Below are 19,872 nucleotides of genomic sequence, written 5' to 3'. Positions count from 1 at the left end.
TGTGTCAGGTCACGCAGTTGTTGAATAGGCATTGAGTGGGGGCAGGTCATAATGCCTAAATGGTGACTTACAATAGGGTGGAGGTTTCGGAGGAAAAGGCTCTAGAAGCTTGTGTCGTTCTCCATCCCAAGTTCTTTGCAAGCTCGAAGTAAGCTCGTCGAAGTCTGTGGTAGTAAGCATGGGGAGCTTCATGCCAGCCCTGTTTGGTGTCTAGGGCAGCGATCAGTCCATGTTCAGACTCTGGGTCTGAGAATTCCTTTATGATGGCTTGTTTAAGCCGCTGATAGTCTGATTGGATGTGTCCTGGCTGTTGAGCCAGGAAGCGTCACACCTCTGGGCTAGAGGTGATCCAGAGCAGATAGAGTCTATCTTGGTGGTTCACACTGGTCCAAGACTGCAGGTAAAAGTCAATGTCTCACAGGTAGGCGTGGACGTCATGGTCTCCTGCCAGTTCTGGTGTGAATGCAGGGATGTTTCTGGCCATTCGGTTGAGATCTTTGAGTGTCACTCCATGTGTCATTTCAGAGTTTGTCTGATTTGATCCTTTTCCTTCTGCGGCTGCAGAGGTTTCCAGGAAACTGACTTGTGAAGTGTCAAGCGGAAGGCTTTGGCTCCCCCCTTTGTATCTGTGTACAGGGGTGAGGGGGTTTACACTGCTGGCAGTGTCACGTGCAGCAGGGTGACTTTTACTTGAGTCCATGCACAGTCTGTAGGACTGTTTCAGTTCTTTCCATGTCAAGCTCCTTTTTAATGTTGCAGAATTGCTGAGTCCGGGTTTGGACTTCAGCTCTGGCTGCATGCAGATGGCCTTCTAAGGCCTTAACTCTAGTGTCTCATTAAGTTTCACATACACTGTTTTTAACAGTGATTTTGTGTGAAACAGTTCTCTTTTCAAGTTCTGTCTGGTGGCTTTTCCAACCTGCTCTTGGTGTCCAGCAGCTGTTAGCGCCTCCTAAAGACTGATGATTTCCTTCTGTTGCGCCATTCTGTAAGGTTCCTTGCATCTGTTCTGTGCTTTCTCTCATTGAGCAGTGGTCAGTTCCCTGTAGAACTCTTTGACTTGCAGATTCAGTTAATTTACATCCTGTCTGAGGCCCGTGAGGCTGTGGGCCAAGGAGAGGATGATGCTGTTCAGATCCTTGTGGTTCAGGCTGGGTGTCAGGTGTCCACTTGTGTCGCAGTCTCGCTGTTCCTTTCTCTGCCATTGCAGGTCGTTGGCTGCTTTGGGCTGAAGGATGTCCATCACAGTGCTCTGCTGGGTTTCCAGGTGGTCCTGGTGAGCTGGCAGGGCTGGATGTCTGTGGTATGTCTGCGACATACTGGCACACTTATGGGAACACCAGAGAGAGAGAGAGGCAGAAGGCAAATGCAAGTACATACAGAGGTGTAAAGCTATCTATATGGGGAATGGCTGTGTAGGCCGTGTAAGGTATAAATAGCTAGTGAGGGGCAACTAGTGAGGTAGGGTGCTATGTTTTTGTGTTTGTGAACACAAAGAGAGAGTTTGAGTAACTTTGTTGATGGTGCTGTAAGCAGGGGTCAGCTGATGACTGGCTATACATGTGGTCAAACTATTACTCAAAGCACTGATGGTTCACAGGTTTGGTCACTATGAAGGTATCAGATAACAGAACTGAAATAAAATCAGTGAGAGACAGAGGGAGAAGGAAGGGCTTTCCTTATTTAGTTTAAGCTAGGAGATATGACTAAGCAGTTGTCATTTGTGGTCATAAACCTAGGGAGACTGTTAGCTAAACTAGCAGGGATACATCAAACACCTCAAGGTATATAAACAGAAACAATTGGAAGTGTTTCTAGTCTTCTCAGGGCCTATAGTATAATGAATGAAGCCGCTGATAGTCTGATTGGATGTGTCCTGGCTGTCGAGCGTCACACCTCGGGCTAGAGGTGATCCAGAGCAGATAGAGTCTGTCTTGGTGGTTCACATTGGTCCAAGACTGCAGGTAAAAGTCAATATCTTGGAGGTAGACGTGGACATCGTGGTCTCCTGCCAGTTCTGGTGTGAATGCAGGGATGTTTCTGGCCATTCGGTTGAGATCTTTGAGTGTCACTCCATGTGTCATTTCAGAGTTTGTCTGAATTGATCCTTTTCCTTCTGCGGCTGCAGAGGTTTCCAGGAAACTGACTTGTGAAGTGTCAAGCGGAAGGCTTTGGCTCCCCCCTTTGTATCTGTGTACAGGGGTGAGGGGGTTTACACTGCTGGCAGTGTCACGTGCAGCAGGGTGACTTTTACTTGAGTCCATGCACAGTCTGTAGGACTGTTTCAGTTCTTTCCATGTCAAGCTCCTTTTTAATGTTGCAGAATTGCTGAGTCCGGGTTTGGACTTCAGCTCTGGCTGCATGCAGATGGCCTTCTAAGGCCTTAACTCTAGTGTCTCATTAAGTTTCACATACACTGTTTTTAACAGTGATTTTGTGTGAAACAGTTCTCTTTTCAAGTTCTGTCTGGTGGCTTTTCCAACCTGCTCTTGGTGTCCAGCAGCTGTTAGCGCCTCCTAAAGACTGATGATTTCCTTCTGTTGCGCCATTCTGTAAGGTTCCTTGCATCTGTTCTGTGCTTTCTCTCATTGAGCAGTGGTCAGTTCCCTGTAGAACTCTTTGACTTGCAGATTCAGTTAATTTACATCCTGTCTGAGGCCCGTGAGGCTGTGGGCCAAGGAGAGGATGATGCTGTTCAGATCCTTGTGGTTCAGGCTGGGTGTCAGGTGTCCACTTGTGTCGCAGTCTCGCTGTTCCTTTCTCTGCCATTGCAGGTCGTTGGCTGCTTTGGGCTGAAGGATGTCCATCACAGTGCTCTGCTGGGTTTCCAGGTGGTCCTGGTGAGCTGGCAGGGCTGGATGTCTGTGGTATGTCTGCGACATACTGGCACACTTATGGGAACACCAGAGAGAGAGAGAGGCAGAAGGCAAATGCAAGTACATACAGAGGTGTAAAGCTATCTATATGGGGAATGGCTGTGTAGGCCGTGTAAGGTATAAATAGCTAGTGAGGGGCAACTAGTGAGGTAGGGTGCTATGTTTTTGTGTTTGTGAACACAAAGAGAGAGTTTGAGTAACTTTGTTGATGGTGCTGTAAGCAGGGGTCAGCTGATGACTGGCTATACATGTGGTCAAACTATTACTCAAAGCACTGATGGTTCACAGGTTTGGTCACTATGAAGGTATCAGATAACAGAACTGAAATAAAATCAGTGAGAGACAGAGGGAGAAGGAAGGGCTTTCCTTATTTAGTTTAAGCTAGGAGATATGACTAAGCAGTTGTCATTTGTGGTCATAAACCTAGGGAGACTGTTAGCTAAACTAGCAGGGATACATCAAACACCTCAAGGTATATAAACAGAAACAATTGGAAGTGTTTCTAGTCTTCTCAGGGCCTATAGTATAATGAATGGTAACTGTACCTTATGTAATAGGCCTCATGCTGAGAAGTATGGGTATAGCAGAGACAGGAATTAGGGCCACTAATAACCTGTATGGCTCATTAAGGATGCAACAGCTGCTAGAACTGCTATAATCCTATACTGAGAGGGAAGATGGTGATGGTCAAACAAACTAAAATAAGGTAAAAGTAAAACGAAAAGGTCCTAATAGCTGTAGGAAACTAAAAGGAAAAATAAATAAATTGATTTAATTAAATCTCAGATTTAATTAAAATCAACTTAGCTGAATTGGTACATTCAAGCTAAACAAAAGTAAATTAATGAAAATAAAATCAAAGAGAGGCAGAATGAAGTCAAAATAAAAATAATACAAATAAAACCAAAGTATGTGGGGAGGGACTGACCTAACTGAGTCCAAGGAGAAGGTGATAGCATAAACAGAAAGTGAAACCAGGAGTGAGGGGGAGAGAGAGAGAGAGGAGTGGTTTGAAAGTTACACTTTACACACACCTAAGTGTTAGTCCGATGCTAACAGCTAGCAGTTGAGGTAAAGGGCTTAGCTTAGCCTGTATGGCTGCTAAAGAGTTAGCATTGGCTACACGCAGTTCTTTGTTTACACAAAGGTCTGTGAAATGTGTGCTGTTATCAGATTGAACCGGAAGAGCCTGCTCGCACCTCCCAGTGTCAGACGTTGCTAAGAGACCGATGCAAGCTTACAACACGCGCAAATGTAGCAGAACTTGCGCTGCTGTAAATATGCATGGGAAACCTAAGCGCAGCACATTCACTTCACAGGCAATGGTGAATTCATAGTTAGCTATGCTAGAATTACACCATTAATTTGACGTAAATGTTTCACATGAGCGGATCAATATGAATACAATGATACGTAACACATTATAAGGCCTTAAATCAGTGAAATGAGGAGCATCGCTCAGATCACCTACAACAGTGCTGAAAGAGGATTTCTTTGCCCAAGATCAGACTGATTCATTCTGGTACCATTTATATGGGCTGCTAATCTGAGATTTCTTCGTCAGAAAAGACCTACGCTCTACTAACAACAGAAATTAGTATTTCTTCGCTAAAATCAGGTTAGTTTCTTATCGTACGATTTAAACACATTATAGCACTGAAAACTTTCTACTGCTTGTAGGAAGGCACATTCAAGCTATAGTTTTATCTGATTTTTATCAGAAACTGGTGCGCACATGTATAAGAAGTTACTAAAACTTATGAGACAGACACATAAGATTGATTACTGGGTCTGCTTGCAAGCAATGTTTAAAACGACGCCACCGTTCTAAATTACTGCTAGTACTGCATAAAGTAGGAAAACTATTATTTTCCTGGACATGTGAATGCTGGGATGTTTCTGGCTAGCTTGTCAAGGTCTCTGGGGGTCACATCATGCACTGCTGCAGGGATGCTTGGAAGGGAACCCCTCCTCTCTGTGGTTGCTGGAGGTATTATGGTTCTGTCTGCTGAGTTGTTAAGCAGAAAGTGCTGGCTCCCCCCTTCGTAGCTTGGTGCACCTGAAGGAGTTTTCACTGCTGAGTGAGGGCGCAGGAGTAGGGTGTCTCTCCCACAGTGTTTCCTTTTGCAGCCTATAAGAGTACCTGAGTTCTCTTTGGACTTTTAAAACGTGGTGCTTCCAGTCCTTCAAGACTTGTTGCGTTAAATAAGCACTTCTGTATGTGCTTCTCTAATTTAACAATAAACTTCTTGCACTTGTTTAAGGAATAACAAAACAGGTTTACTGTAAGTTAAAGCCAGTTTAAACATATATATAGTTATGTGTGTCTCACACATGAATACTGAAGTACAGTATTATGCCTTTAGTTTCACTCAGCGAGTGAAACACAGTAATGACCACCAGGTTGCTAGGCTTATATATATACAGTCAAAGTGTAGACGAATTGCCATGATCTCAGAAAGAGGCATAAAGAATGAATTTTATGGAACACTTTGCATGTATATTCAACAGATCCAAGCCTTCAGGTATACGTCAGATTCTGAGTTCAAACACACCTTTGTAAAAAGGTGCAAATGGTACTTAATGTATCAATTAATACGACTGAGTTTGATACTTGCACGTCTTGTCTGTCTGAACGAGAGTCCGGATGCAATCTGAAGGCTCAAGTTGATCTTTGCTGAAGTTGGTTGATGAAAAAGAACCAGTTTGAGCCAGAGGATCTTTGGTGAAATGGAAAGTCAAGGCCGAAGCCTGGCGCGAACTTAGCGGGTTGCAGAAGCGTTCTAGCTCACATCCTCATCTTCTCAGAATCTAACAGAACCGCAGACTGAAGGTGGGTCACTGATGTGAGGCCTTTAAGGTCTGAGAAGATTCATGCCTCTCAAGATGGGCTTGTCCAAGTAGAAAGGCTGAAGTCCCAAGCGGGAGGTTGCAATTACTGGAGGGTTTTACGACCCTTTGTCTCTAAGCATGGTATTTCGCATATGTAATTCGGTAATTGGGTGTTGATGCACAAACTAGTAAAGATTCTTGGAACATTAATATGTTGCATAGGTATCAGCATGCAATATGCATGCACTCTCAATTAGATCATCCAAAGATGAATTCATAGAGACCAAACATGATATAGGTGAGGTTATATTAACTAGTGGTCTATCATAACATGCATAAAACAGCATACACTACAACAGATAATATACAAGAACAGTAATGGTATACACAATGACCTGAAGGATATGGGTGTTCATTCAAAGAAAGGTTTTCCTATTAATTAATTAGAGAACAGTCCGTTTCTAAGGGCATTATATGTCTTTCCTATGAGGAAAATTTGTGAGTTTCTCAGCCCGCATTCCTTTGGGCAATAAAACCAGTGATATCAGCATTGGATGCCATGGAACCAGAGGCCTGTTCTGCCTTTCCGAGGTGTTAGTTGCATTTCGGGCGAAGGGTCCATAGACCCTCATATGGCTTGTTAACTGAGGGGTGTTACAGAGTATTTGTTAAATATAACACAACAATATATATTGTGTGTCTGATTGGTCCAGATGCTACAAATATCCCATGGGTCTATGGACCCTTCCCCCGAAATGCAACTAACACCTCGGAAAGGCAGAACAGGCCTCTGGTTCCAAGATTCTGAGAAGATGAGGATGTGAGCTAGAACGCTTCTGCAACCCGTTAAGTTTGCGCCAGGCTTCGGCTTTGATTTTCCCTTTCACCAAAGATCCTCTGGCTCAAACTGTTTTTTTTTTCATCAACCACCTTCAGCAAAGCTCAACTTGAGCCTTCAGATTGCATCAGGACTCTCGTTCAGACAGACAACACGTGCAAGTATCAAACTCAGTCTTATTAATTGATACATTAAGTATAATTTGCACCTTTTTCAAAGGTGTGTTTGAACTAAGAACTGATGTTTCCTTCAGGCTGTAGATCTGCTGAATATCAAATGGTACCATAGCTTCATGTTTTTATTTCTCTTCTTTTTACTGCCTAAGCTTTAACCCTTTTCCTATACCAACTGTATGTGTGTGTGTGTGTGTGTGTGTGTATGTGTGTGTGTGTATATGTTAGACTAGTTTAAGTGTTTATGTAGTTAATAAAGTCTTACTTGTATCACACTTGACGTTGTTCTTTGCTCATAACTGGAGTCCCTAATAATGCAGATTTATGTTACATGCTCTTTGAGTAGTATTGTACAGTAAGAAAGTGATTTTCCTTGACCAGGAAATTAACGTTCTTAGAATTAACAGACAGTTGACTCTGAGAGGTCAAGTAAATACTTACAGCGGATCTAAATATTTATAATTAATTATAACTAGTTATGATTAATTATTCATATTTCCCCTTTGAGCTGATTCGCTACAACAGTAAGTAGATTATCTTCAGATCCAGGACTTTCAGGTCTGCAGATTCAACTGTGAAATTCTGATGAACTCAAAGATGAAGTTCTTCCTCAAAGAACAATGTCAAAAAGTTTTATTATTGTGTTTTCTTATGAGTTTCATATTATGTTCAACTCTCTTATGTATCACTTGTAGTTTGCTTGCTCTTTCATGAAGGATAGTAGAAGCTTTTTACAAACTGTTCTCGTCCAGGAAGCTGAAGAAGAGACTGTAACACCTTTAAGAGTGCCTGAGATTTCATTATTCATTGTTTTTAAAATTATATTGTTATTCTTACACTTAAGATGAATATAGGAAATGTAGATGCAAGATATACTGTCATATGTAGTGTTGTCAAAAGTACCGACTTTGGTACCAGTCGGTACTGCAATTTTAAAAACGTCCATTTCCCGCTAACATTTGAGCAGATTCTTAAAACACCGCTCATGATCATCGTACCTGTCATGTAGCTTTGTAACGGATTCTTCTGTGCTTCTCTTACAAGTAGGGACCCAGCTAACAAAAAAGGTCCCCAGAATGTCCCCTAAATGGCCTCTGTGAACGTCCGCCGGACATCAGCGTGTAGGGTCCCCTTGACGTCGAGCGGATGTCTGCGAAGACGTCCTCCGGCCATTTACAAGGACGTTTACAGGACGTCCAGCGGCCATTTGGGACATTTAGGGGACTTTCGCTTTAAGTCCTTAATTTACCATTATTTCTTTTGAACAAACAAAATTCAGAAATTTCATGTTTTAGATTGTAGGTCATCTTGTACCCTGTCAAGGACAAAGCTTACCGGGCAAAACGTGATATCAAAAGCATCCTAAATGTTACATGTGTTTGCACCATATTGTAGTGAGTAAACTTTCGTGGTATTGCTGTTTCAAATATCCCTCCATAATCTGTAGTCTGAGCCTGTCAAGGGCTAATGGCAATGGCAGATGTTACTAGTTAGTTTCAAGGAATGTGTGTGTGTGTGTGTGTGTGTGTATGTGTGTGTGTGTATATGTTAGACTAGTTTAAGTGTTTATGTAGTTAATAAAGTCTTACTTGTATCACACTTGACGTTGTTCTTTGCTCATAACTGGAGTCCCTAATAATGCAGATTTATGTTACATGCTCTTTGAGTAGTATTGTACAGTAAGAAAGTGATTTTCCTTGACCAGGAAATTAACGTTCTTAGAATTAACAGACAGTTGACTCTGAGAGGTCAAGTAAATACTTACAGCGGATCTAAATATTTATAATTAATTATAACTAGTTATGATTAATTATTCATATTTCCCCTTTGAGCTGATTCGCTACAACAGTAAGTAGATTATCTTCAGATCCAGGACTTTCAGGTCTGCAGATTCAACTGTGAAATTCTGATGAACTCAAAGATGAAGTTCTTCCTCAAAGAACAATGTCAAAAAGTTTTATTATTGTGTTTTCTTATGAGTTTCATATTATGTTCAACTCTCTTATGTATCACTTGTAGTTTGCTTGCTCTTTCATGAAGGATAGTAGAAGCTTTTTACAAACTGTTCTTGTCCAGGAAGCTGAAGAAGAGACTGTAACACCTTTAAGAGTGCCTGAGATTTCATTATTCATTGTTTTTAAAATTATATTGTTATTCTTACACTTAAGATGAATATAGGAAATGTAGATGCAAGATATACTGTCATATGTAGTGTTGTCAAAAGTACCGACTTTGGTACCAGTCGGTACTGCAATTTTAAAAACGTCCATTTCCCGCTAACATTTGAGCAGATTCTTAAAACACCGCTCATGATCATCGTACCTGTCATGTAGCTTTGTAACGGATTCTTCTGTGCTTCTCTTACAAGTAGGGACCCAGCTAACAAAAAAGGTCCCCAGAATGTCCCCTAAATGGCCTCTGTGAACGTCCGCCGGACATCAGCGTGTAGGGTCCCCTTGACGTCGAGCGGATGTCTGCGAAGACGTCCTCCGGCCGTTTACAAGGACGTTTACAGGACGTCCAGTGGCCATTTGGGACATTTAGGGGACTTTCGCTTTAAGTCCTTAATTTACCATTATTTCTTTTGAACAAACTAAATTCTGAAATTTCATGTTTTAGATTGTAGGTCATCTTGTACCCTGTCAAGGACAAAGCTTACCGGGCAAAACGTGATATCAAAAGCATCCTAAATGTTACATGTGTTTGCACCATATTGTAGTGAGTAAACTTTCGTGGTATTGCTGTTTCAAATATCCCTCCATAATCTGTAGTCTGAGCCTGTCAAGGGCTAATGGCAATGGCAGATGTTACTAGTTAGTTTCAAGGAAAATCTTTTTCAAATAATGTTCTTTTTTCTGTTTGCCAAATAACCCTGTGTATGTGTCCACCCCCGCAACCCCCAACCCCCGGACAAAAGTTCAGGCTCAGGATTTTTTATTTTTTTTGCTTTAACCCCTGATTGCTGTCTGCGTTAGAGCATTGTTGAGAAAAAACAGGAATGTTTTGGAAACACATTATAGATGTAGGTGTCCTTGCTTTGTGGGGTCACACAGGTAAAGTCACTGCCAGGGGCGGACTTACCCATTAGGCAAAGGTAGGCGACCGCCTTGGGCCCCCAAAAGCTAAGGGCCCCCTAAAATACTTTTCATATAGGTGATGCGCATTAAGCGCTGACACGCGAACGGTTGCTGTTTACGGTTTATTACCACGACAACCATCCGAGTTGAACGTGCTTTTTGTGTATCCTGCTTGAAGGAGATGAAACTATAATACACACTGTTTCTCAATATTTAATTACAGCTTCAGATGCATGATATGTTTATAATTGTTTTAAATGCCATTTACTCATTCATGAGAAGGAACCAAGTAGTTACTTTTTTGGTTGATATAATCCTTAGGTGTGTAAATGTATAATTGCCATTTCATTATTTTTTCAGTTTTATTTTAATTTTGTAGTTAAAATAACTCAAAATAAATGTATTTAAAAGTTTAGAATTAGACAGCCTTTGCTCACAGGCTTATGCTGGTAACTCATCAGTGGACTTTCCTCATCAATATAGGCTATATTTTTTCACACTTTTCTCATTCTATATTTCTGACGTTCCAAAAGCGCCTCCTACTGGCAGAGAATGAATGTTCATTTTCAATAATCCAGTCTGTAGTTTTTGTTCAGACCAATGGGAAAATCCACCCACATAACCCCGTTTTAAATTAATATAATTATTTATACTTCTGACTCACCCCTGGTTTAAACGCTCAATTGTGAGGTTTATCATTTTATAATTTATTTTGTTTTTGTGAAAACCTGAATCTCAACTGTAAATCAGTTGCTATTTTGTGAAATAACCCTTCTTAACAGCAAATAAAAATATAATTAAGATACAATGAATTAAGCAAACGACTACCTAACTGCCTGAGAGATAAGTAAAGATATACTTACCTGAGAGGGGTTTTTTTTATCTGAAATATTTGATTGTATTCTTGAAATCAATATTGTATTACTGAATAAAATATTAGTCAATTATCAAAGAAATTGAAAACAAATAGCCATAATATGGACTATTGTAGCTGCTGTGATAATGTGCTACTCAGATACTGTGATTTCCTTCGCACATTACTGATTTCACCATTAACTATTCACTTCAACAGTTTATGTTGTTGCATCATTGTAATAATTGACCATCAAAATATATGGGCAGACATCACCTTTGAATAAAATATTAGTCAATTATCAAAGAAATTGAAAACAAATAGCCATAATATGGACTATTGTAGCTGCTGTGATAATTGTGCTACTCAGATACTGTGATTTCCTTCGCACATTACTGATTTCACCATTAACTATTCACTTCAACAGTTTATGTTGTTGCATATGGTATCATTGTAATAATTGACCATCAAAATATATGGGCAGACATCACCTTTTCTGTGTTATCATGTTTGATTCAGAAGATATGACACAAAATACATAATTTGTTAATGGCGGAAAGTAAAATGGCTGCCATTGCAACCACGAGGTGCTTTTGCTATGGCTCCATTTCTGAAAATGTTCAGGGCCTCAAGCTGTACAAGTGTAACATGTTTCATGCTTTTATGAAAAAGTGCACATATCACCTGGACTAGAAGATGAACCCCCTTTAATTTTAACAGAACAGTTTGCATTCATATACATTGTTTGTATAACTTTACAAAAGAAATCTTTAAACCCAATTTTTTTAATGACCTAAAAATAAAAGCATGCTCCACTGTGTCGAAGGCTTTATAAAACTGAAGAAAAAAATAAATCCATCATCAATACAGAGAGTAATCCATCATCAATACAGAGAGTAATCCAATAAGTCTAAAATCAGCCTTATATTATTTGAAATATGCCTTTTCTTTAAGAAGCCAGCTTAGGCCTCATCTATAAGGGGGTCCATAACTGACTTGATTCTGTTTACAAAGATCAGGGCAAACATCTTATAATCATTGTTTAATAGTGAAATAGGTCTCCAATTATCTAAAAGCAATGGATCTGTTTTTGGTTTTGGAATCAATGTTATTTATCCTTGAGTTAATGTAGTTGGAAGAACTTGATTTTCATTCGTGATTTTTTTTTTCAAATAAATCGATTTGTTTTATATTGCAATTTTGGTGATTAAATTTATTTCCCCCAAATTGTGTTCTTGTTTCTTTTTAAATTGTTCTAATACACATAAAAGGTTGTGGAGTCCCACTGGCACCATGAATGCGTCACGGTATTGCAAACAATAATACATTATTGTTTTGAGCATAAACATTTCTTTTTTTACGCATAAAAGGTTGTGGAGTCCCACTGGCACCATGAATGCATCACGGTATTGCAAACAATAATACATTATTGTTTTGAGCATAAAAATTTTTTTTTTTTTTTTTTTTTTTTTGCAATTTACATCTCTGCATTGCCACGTTGCCTACTGTGTGGAGTCGAGAAATACGGAGACGAAGGAGATTCAGGATAACAGTCTTTAATAAACATCCAAACGGGGTAACACAGGGCAGGCAGGTACACACACGTAGCATTGACGTCACCGGACAAAGGAACGGACAACACAAGAAACTTAACGAGGGAAGATGACGAGACACACCTGAACTGAATGAACACAATCAAACAAGTGAGAAAAATAGGTCACAGAGCACATGGGGAGAAAAACACACACACAAACAGTCCAGGGGTTTGACAGTTCACCCCCCTCCTGGAAGGCACGTCCTCGCGCCACAGGAACAATAAAGGGAGGGACAGAGGGGAACTCAGGAGGAGGTTCGGGTGGAGGATGGCAAACAGAGTCCAGGGTGGAGACGATGGAAGGAGGAGCCAGGGAGGAGACAGAAGGAGCCAGGGCAGACCAGATGGAGGGAGGAGACAAGAGGACCCAGGGCGGACCAGATGGAGGGAGGAGCCAGGTGGGACCTAGGCCACAGCTATGAAGGTGACCCACGGTGTAGCCAATGGAGGGAGGAGCCATTGTGGATGAAGGGCTGATAACTCCTGGGGGCCGACCGACGGCTGCAGAGCAGGTGGAGGAGCCCAAAGCAGAGACGGAGAGCCAATGAGCCAGAGCAACAGGGAGGATCCAGAGGGCTAAGGCGGAGCAGATGGCTCAGGTGACCGAGGCGGAGGCGGGGATTCGGAAGGCCACTGTGGAGCTGGAGCGACAGAGGACCGAGGAGGAGCCATTGAGCATAAAAATTTTTTTCTTTTTTTTTTTTTTTTTGCAATTTACATCTCTGCATTGCCACGTTGCCTACTGTGTGGAGTCGAGAAATACGGAGACGAAGGAGATTCAGGATAACAGTCTTTAATAAACATCCAAACGGGGTAACACAGGGCAGGCAGGTACACACACGTAGCATTGACGACACCGGACAAAGGAACGGACAACACTTTAAATACAAGACTTAACGAGGGAAGATGACGAGACACACCTGAACTGAATGAACACAATCAAACAAGTGAGAAAAATAGGTCACAGAGCACATGGGGAGAAAAACACACACACAAACAGTCCAGTGGTTTGACAGTTCACCCCCCTCCTGGAAGGCACGTCCTCGCGCCACAGGAACAACAAAGGGAGGGACAGAGGGGAACTCAGGAGGAGGTTCGGGTGGAGGATGGCAAACAGAGTCCAGGGTGGAGACGATGGAGGGAGGAGCCAGGGAGGAGACAGAAGGAGCCAGGGCAGACCAGATGGAGGGAGGAGACAGGAGGAGCCAGGGCAGACCAGATGGAGGGAGGAGACAAGAGGACCCAGGGCGGACCAGATGGAGGGAGGAGCCAGGTGGGACCTAGGCCACAGCTATGAAGGTGACCCACGGTGGAGCCAATGGAGGGAGGAGCCATGGTGGATGAAGGGCTGATAACTCCTGGGGGCCGACCGACGGCTGCAGAGCAGGTGGAGGAGCCCAAAGCAGAGACGGAGAGCCAATGAGCCAGAGCAACAGGGAGGATCCAGAGGGCTAAGGCGGAGCAGATGGCTCAGGTGGCCGAGGCGGAGGCGGGGATTCGGAAGGCCACTGTGGAGCTGGAGCGACAGAGGACCGAGGAGGAGCCGTAGGGAAGGAGGAGTCTCACAGAGCCAGAGGGACAGAGGGATGAGGTGCAGCCGGGGGAGTGGAGTCCCGAGGCGACGGATGGTCAATGACAGACCAAGGCGGAGCTGGAGTGACGAGGGAGCCCGGCAGAGCCAGTGGACTGCCGGGCCATGGCGGAGAGGAGGGAGCTAGGAGACATGGTGGAGCCGCTGAGTCGATGGGCCGAGGCGGAGTCTGGGACTCAGTGGCTGGATGCGGAGGCAAGGGATTCTCCAGCCATGCCGACGATGGAGACTGGCAGACTGGTACTCGCACCAAGCTGAGGGTGAGCAGATCGGCTGCTAGACGACAGCGGTGGAGGAGGCAAGAGCAGGAGGGTGGGTGAGCATTTCTGAGCCACCAGGCTCTCAGGGCTGGTGTGCACTGCCCACACACACGAAATCAGACAGGGGAACAACAGGGGGAACTTCAGGGCAGACTGGTAAGTCCGAGGAAGGTGGGAGGAGAATGAGCCTCCGAGTCTATTAAGTCCCCTTCAAAGTCCAGCAGTCCCAGATACACAATAAGCTCACCCTCGGCCATGGTGCAGTGGGCAGAGCTCCTCTCTGCGCTCTCGCTGTCCAAGGCTTTTTCCCTCGTGACGGGCATTGTAGCCGGCTCTCACACCTGGTCTGATGTCACTAGCAGCTCCGGCTCCGTGGCGATCCTCAGCTCTGTAGCTCCGTGCGGCGATGGTGTTGGTCGTGGCGGGCTTGGGGTCTTCATCATCGGTGGGCTCGGGCTTGCGCTCTGCGCAGCGGGGTGATGGGGGGCTGTGCTCTGGGTCTGGCTGTGCTCTGGATCGGGACCGGACACTCTCCAGACACTGGATAATACCTTCCCTCCAGCTCAGTCCAGTGGTGTCTGGGAGGTCAACGGGGCAATGGTAATTTGCCCCAATCCAGAACAGTGAGTTCAGCGCAGCGTCGTCGAAAGCCTTTAAAATGGTGAGCTGGCTGAACTCAACCGCATACTCCAAGAGGGGCATGTCCTTAGGGGCTAGGGAGACGAACAAAGCAGCGAGGGGATCCATAGGAAAAACTGGGGAAAAAAAAGATTTTTTTCAGCTCACTGATTTTTGTTTGTTTGGTCCATTGTTCTGTCCCGGTACCTACTGTGTGGAGTCGAGGAATGCTGAGACAAAGGAGATTCAGGATAACAGTCTTTAATAAACATCCAAACAGGGGGTAACAGAAAGAAAGGAACGGACAACACTTTAAATACAAGACTAAATGAGGAAGATGACGAGACACACCTGAACCGAATGAACACAATCAAACAAGGGAGAAAACTAGGTCACGGAGCACATGGGGAGAAAAAGACACACGGACAGTCCAGGGGTGTGACATGCATCACCACCTACTGAATTTATTTGAGCTCTATTTATTTCTTCTGATTTATTTTTTATTTCTTGTTCCTTTTGTCCAAGAAATTTAAAAAACACATTATGCTAGCTTAAACTCTGCGTCAGTCTGTTCCTGCTCCTGTAATGTTTATTTACACTTCTCTCCTTCTCTCTACTGTAATTGTGGAAAAACGCATTTAAAAATGCTACCGCTCAAATAAATATGCATGTGGATATGGCCAAAAAAAAAAAAAATCCTCTCCCGATGTAAATGTAACTCCCAACGAATTAATGCAGCTTCCTCATCTACAAGATTCTGTATAAAAGGACATGCCATTTTTTTTCACTTTCAGAGTGTCTGCATGATGAAAACATGTGCAATGATAAATATGAAATAAAAATATCTAAAGATTCTTAAATCAAGATGCAATTTCTACATAAGAAAAATTACAAAGTATTTAGTCTTTTAATTGTATTTTATCTGCCAATGGGGAAAGAAAAATAATCTTGTTTCCATTTGCATTAAGATTTTTTTCTTGTTTTAAGTAAATTGCACTTAATTTAGATTCCAAAATACTCAGTAAGGAAAGCATTTTTGCAGTGTGAATGAATAAATGAGGTATTTAAACATCGCTAATGCTTTAAAATGGGGGAGGAGACTGAAAGAAACTCTGGGTTTAACAAAGAAAGCCTGTTCCCGACCAGGTTAGGTTCACAGAGTAAGTTACCATGGTTACCATTCTTAAATGGAAAACCCAGAGTTTACCTCATTTCAGGGTAAACATACACAGAGTTTTCTGGATGTGATTTCTGGATCTGGGTGTAATTTCTATCTCTTGACTGTAGACAGCTCTCTAGGGAAGTGCTTTTATAGGTGATTCCCAATATGCCTCTGAAGGGGAAACAGAAGCACAGGATGTTGAAGAGCATCACCCCCACTGACCAAACTCTAGTTCCTGCATGATAGCACTGCCGCTGAAACCACTCAGAAGGGGTGTATTGAAGAATACTGACTGAGTAGGGGTGTCTCCTAAGACCACAAACATCATCTGGAAAGGTTCCAAAACTTCCAATCCAAAAAATTCCCTTTGGCTGATCATCAAATGTTCACACACAAACACAGATCATTTTAGTTAGATAAATACAACCTGCAAAGTATTATTTATATTCTGTCTACTTGTTTTCTTTTTATTTATTTAAAAACGAAAACCTTGCTATGTGTACTGCATTAGACTATCCGGGGCTTGACATATTGTTGCACTTGGTTTGATTGCTTTTATTGTCCTCATTGTGAGTCATTTCAGATAAAAGCATCTGCTAAATGATTAAATGTAACCTGTTTTACCGCCTAAAGCACCGAGTTGTGAAATTTCCTTTTCATGAGCTCAGACACAGCATTGTTTCATTTTGTGTCACAAAAGAATAACAAATTGAGTGATTCAACGTTTTATTTTGAGCACAAACAATATATTGTTGAATATACATTCATACATTGAAGTAGTGAAGAACATTACAGGCTGTCTAGAAAATCTATGCCAATAAATCTAGATCTGTTATATACGTACACATACACAGGACCTCAGTAACTCCTAATTCGTCTCTACATTTAGATATCACATCCAGAACTTTTGCTGATGGTTACACAGATGGGCTATTTGCTGTTAGTACACAATCATTATTTGGATCGCATGCAGAGTCGATGATCTTACTCATCAGGCCGACCATTTGTACTCTGTTTTTTAAAGGTGTCAAATAAAGAGACACATTTACGAAATGTATTTAAACAGCAATAAATTTTAAATTACGTTTACAGCAAACAAACCGTAGAAAAACAGAAATATACCGGCAAATCTGCTGCTGGTAGTTTACTGTAAAATTACTATGAAATCACATTGCATTAAATAGAAAAAAAGTTTTGGGAACTCGATTATAGGAGAGTAAATGCTGAAATTAAGTGTTATTTCAAGGTTTATTGCATGTAATGATATAGGGGGTGATCTATTCGTGTTTAATGTTCTGTTTTGTTGGGATTTAAAGGGTTTCTGTTGTCTGAGTTTTGTGTTACCACTATGCCGAAGAGCAGAGAAACATTGATGTTATGCTTCATGTTGCTTTATTTAAAGGCAGTAACTGTGGAGTTGCTGATGCAGTGATTTCTTCGCTAATTCTAAGAGATCAGAGGTAAAATGGTGTTTCTAGTTTGAATAATTTTGCTTAATTGAGTTAATTTTCAGAGATTTTCTTTTTTAGTGGAATTAAATGTAAAGGTAACACTTTACAATAAGGTTCATGAGTTAACATTAGTTAACTACTTTAGTTAACATGAACTAAGATTAATAGATGCTGCAGAAGTTTTGTTCATTCTTAGTTCATGTTAATTGCAACATTTACTAATGAATTATTAAAATTAAAAGTTGTGCTTGTTAACATTAGTTAATGCACTGTGAACTAACATGAACTAACACTGAACAACTGTATTTTCATTAACTAACATTAGCAAAGATGAATAAATACTGTAATAAATATACTGTTCATTGTTTGTTCATGTTAGTTAATACATGAACTAACACTAACTAATGGAACCTTATTGTAAAGTGTTACCAATGTAAAAAGTTCAGGGTACTAATATACTGACATTATAACTATTAGTTTATAAACGTAATTGGCAGTTGGCCAATTTAAAGCAGTCAGTTTCTGCAAATGAAATGAAATACATTTTGTTTTAATTTAGTGCATTACAGTAAAATTCTGTAAAGTACTGTAAAATTAACTGTACTACAGGCAAATGTGCTGCCAGTCTTTTACCGTTAATTTACAGGACATTTTTTACCACACTAGAATTCTAAATTAAAAAAAAATATATATATATATATACAGTACTTTGTATGTGAAGTTGCTGCCCGTTCATTTCTGCAAATTTACACTGAAAAGTTTTTTTTACATGTAGAAGGATGATTTACAGTAATGCTATACTTCTGAATAACAGTTATTCCTCCAGATCAAATATGTTTTACTTATTATAGCAGGCTAAGTGCTAATTGAACATTAAGACTAAACAACAAGATAAATGTAATACAAGTTGCTTTACACATGCCATGGTTTATTATATGCATACAAACTGAAATGAAATAATAATATCCCTACATATTCTAATTGAGAAGAAGCTAACTGAAATACATAAAGACTGAATACTCGTGCACTGCATGATCAAATATACCACTAGTGACGTCATTTGAGCATAAATAATTTCATCCAAACTCCATCATTCATGTATATGATTTCTTTGATGCTCTTTTCAGTTTATGCAGTTCATGAAGTTTTGGGCTTCAAAAAACCCTCATGGATAGATGTAAATATATTCCCAAAATATTCCTTAGTACTGCATTACAGTGTATAAAATGACTTTCTGGTTGGTGCCTTATAGAAGACACTTCTGTCTTTCTGATATGTGCAGAGGTTGATATTTGTGACAGAAATGTCATGCAGCTACTCATTCTTTTTGCGGGTCATTTTGATCATGGTCTCAGGTGAGCGGTACAAAAAGATGAGCTTTTCAAACAGTTGCTCCTCCATCTCCATCTCTCCCGTCTCTCGCACAACAAAGATATCATTGCACAGTTTTAGAACACGGTCCACACACGGCAGCTCCTCATACATGATGGATCGAGATATGCCTGTGAAGAACTCCCGCACAAACTTACCAATGACCAGCACCACAGACATGTACATACCCACAATGCTGCAATGTCAATAGAGAGAAAACAAAAAAGGAGAGATTTCATATTCAAAATCATCATTTTTTTTCAAATAATTATTTGTGCTGTGTGTACATTAATGAGGGAAAAAATTAACTTAAATGATTTTAGCAAATGGCTGCAATATAACAAAGAGTGAAAAATTTAAGGGGGTCTGAATACTTTCCGTACCCACTTGAATTTGAATCTCACCACAAATACAGTGTTTTGAGTTGAATAGCCTACTGTTTATTAAGAAAATGAACTTATACATAATAAGCAGAAGTGAATAATCTGTCACTTCATAGCATGTTGAAGATGATCTTTTTATTTTCCATCTTTTGATCAGTTGGATACCCCCTTTTTTTAAGTTGCATGCAACTAGCAAAGCTTCAAACATTGTTTTAGTGCAATGGTTGTTTAATTAAAGGATTAGTTCACCCAAAAATGAGAAGAATTGTGTCACCATTTACCCACCTTTATGTTGTTCCAAACTCATAAGATTTTTTAAGTCTTCAAAACAGAAATTTTTTATATTCTTTCATGATTTTTGTCCACTCGTTGAAAGTCCACTCAACCAAATTTTTGGTCCCAATTTATATTGTGTCCCTAATACCTGTGTACTTACATAGTAACTACATGTGTACGTAGTATGTAACCACAGTGTAAGTACACATTGGTACATAGTATCTACAGCTGTAATATTTCTGTAACTACACACATGTAACAACCCTCAGGATGGTTTGTGTAAGTTCAAATTGTACATGAAACAGGACATTGGTAACAACACTTTTTTTCACTTCACTAAGTACTCGTGTAACAGGAATTATATAACTACCCTTTGTAACAACATGCATAAGAGTAACTGGAACCATTTGATCCAGGGGGTGGAGATGGGTAGGTTTAGGGGTGGAAATGGGATCCAGTTTCCACTTAATATAAGGTGTAACATTCTGGACACCAACCACAATTTATATGTAAAGCC

At 41.0% G+C, this 19,872-nt stretch overlaps 1 protein-coding gene across 1 annotated transcript in view; it reads right to left on the bottom strand.

Annotated features, from left to right (window-relative positions):
• Positions 1-18,639: 18,639 nt before the first annotated feature.
• LOC107567289 (piezo-type mechanosensitive ion channel component 2) overlaps positions 18,640-19,872 on the bottom strand; it is a 156,073-nt gene continuing 154,840 nt past the window's right edge. The window contains 1 exon segment of the mRNA XM_071582345.1: positions 18,640-18,892. Within this exon segment, the coding sequence (XP_071438446.1) occupies positions 18,640-18,892 (253 nt within the window).

Source organism: Sinocyclocheilus grahami, unplaced genomic scaffold (genome assembly GCF_001515645.1).
Source record: "Sinocyclocheilus grahami isolate Dianchi unplaced genomic scaffold, SAMN03320097.WGS_v1.1 scaffold1142.1, whole genome shotgun sequence".
NCBI lineage: Eukaryota > Metazoa > Chordata > Actinopteri > Cypriniformes > Cyprinidae > Sinocyclocheilus > Sinocyclocheilus grahami.
The sequence above is the reverse complement of the archived record's forward strand: the minus strand, read 5'-3'. Positions and strand labels throughout refer to the sequence as shown.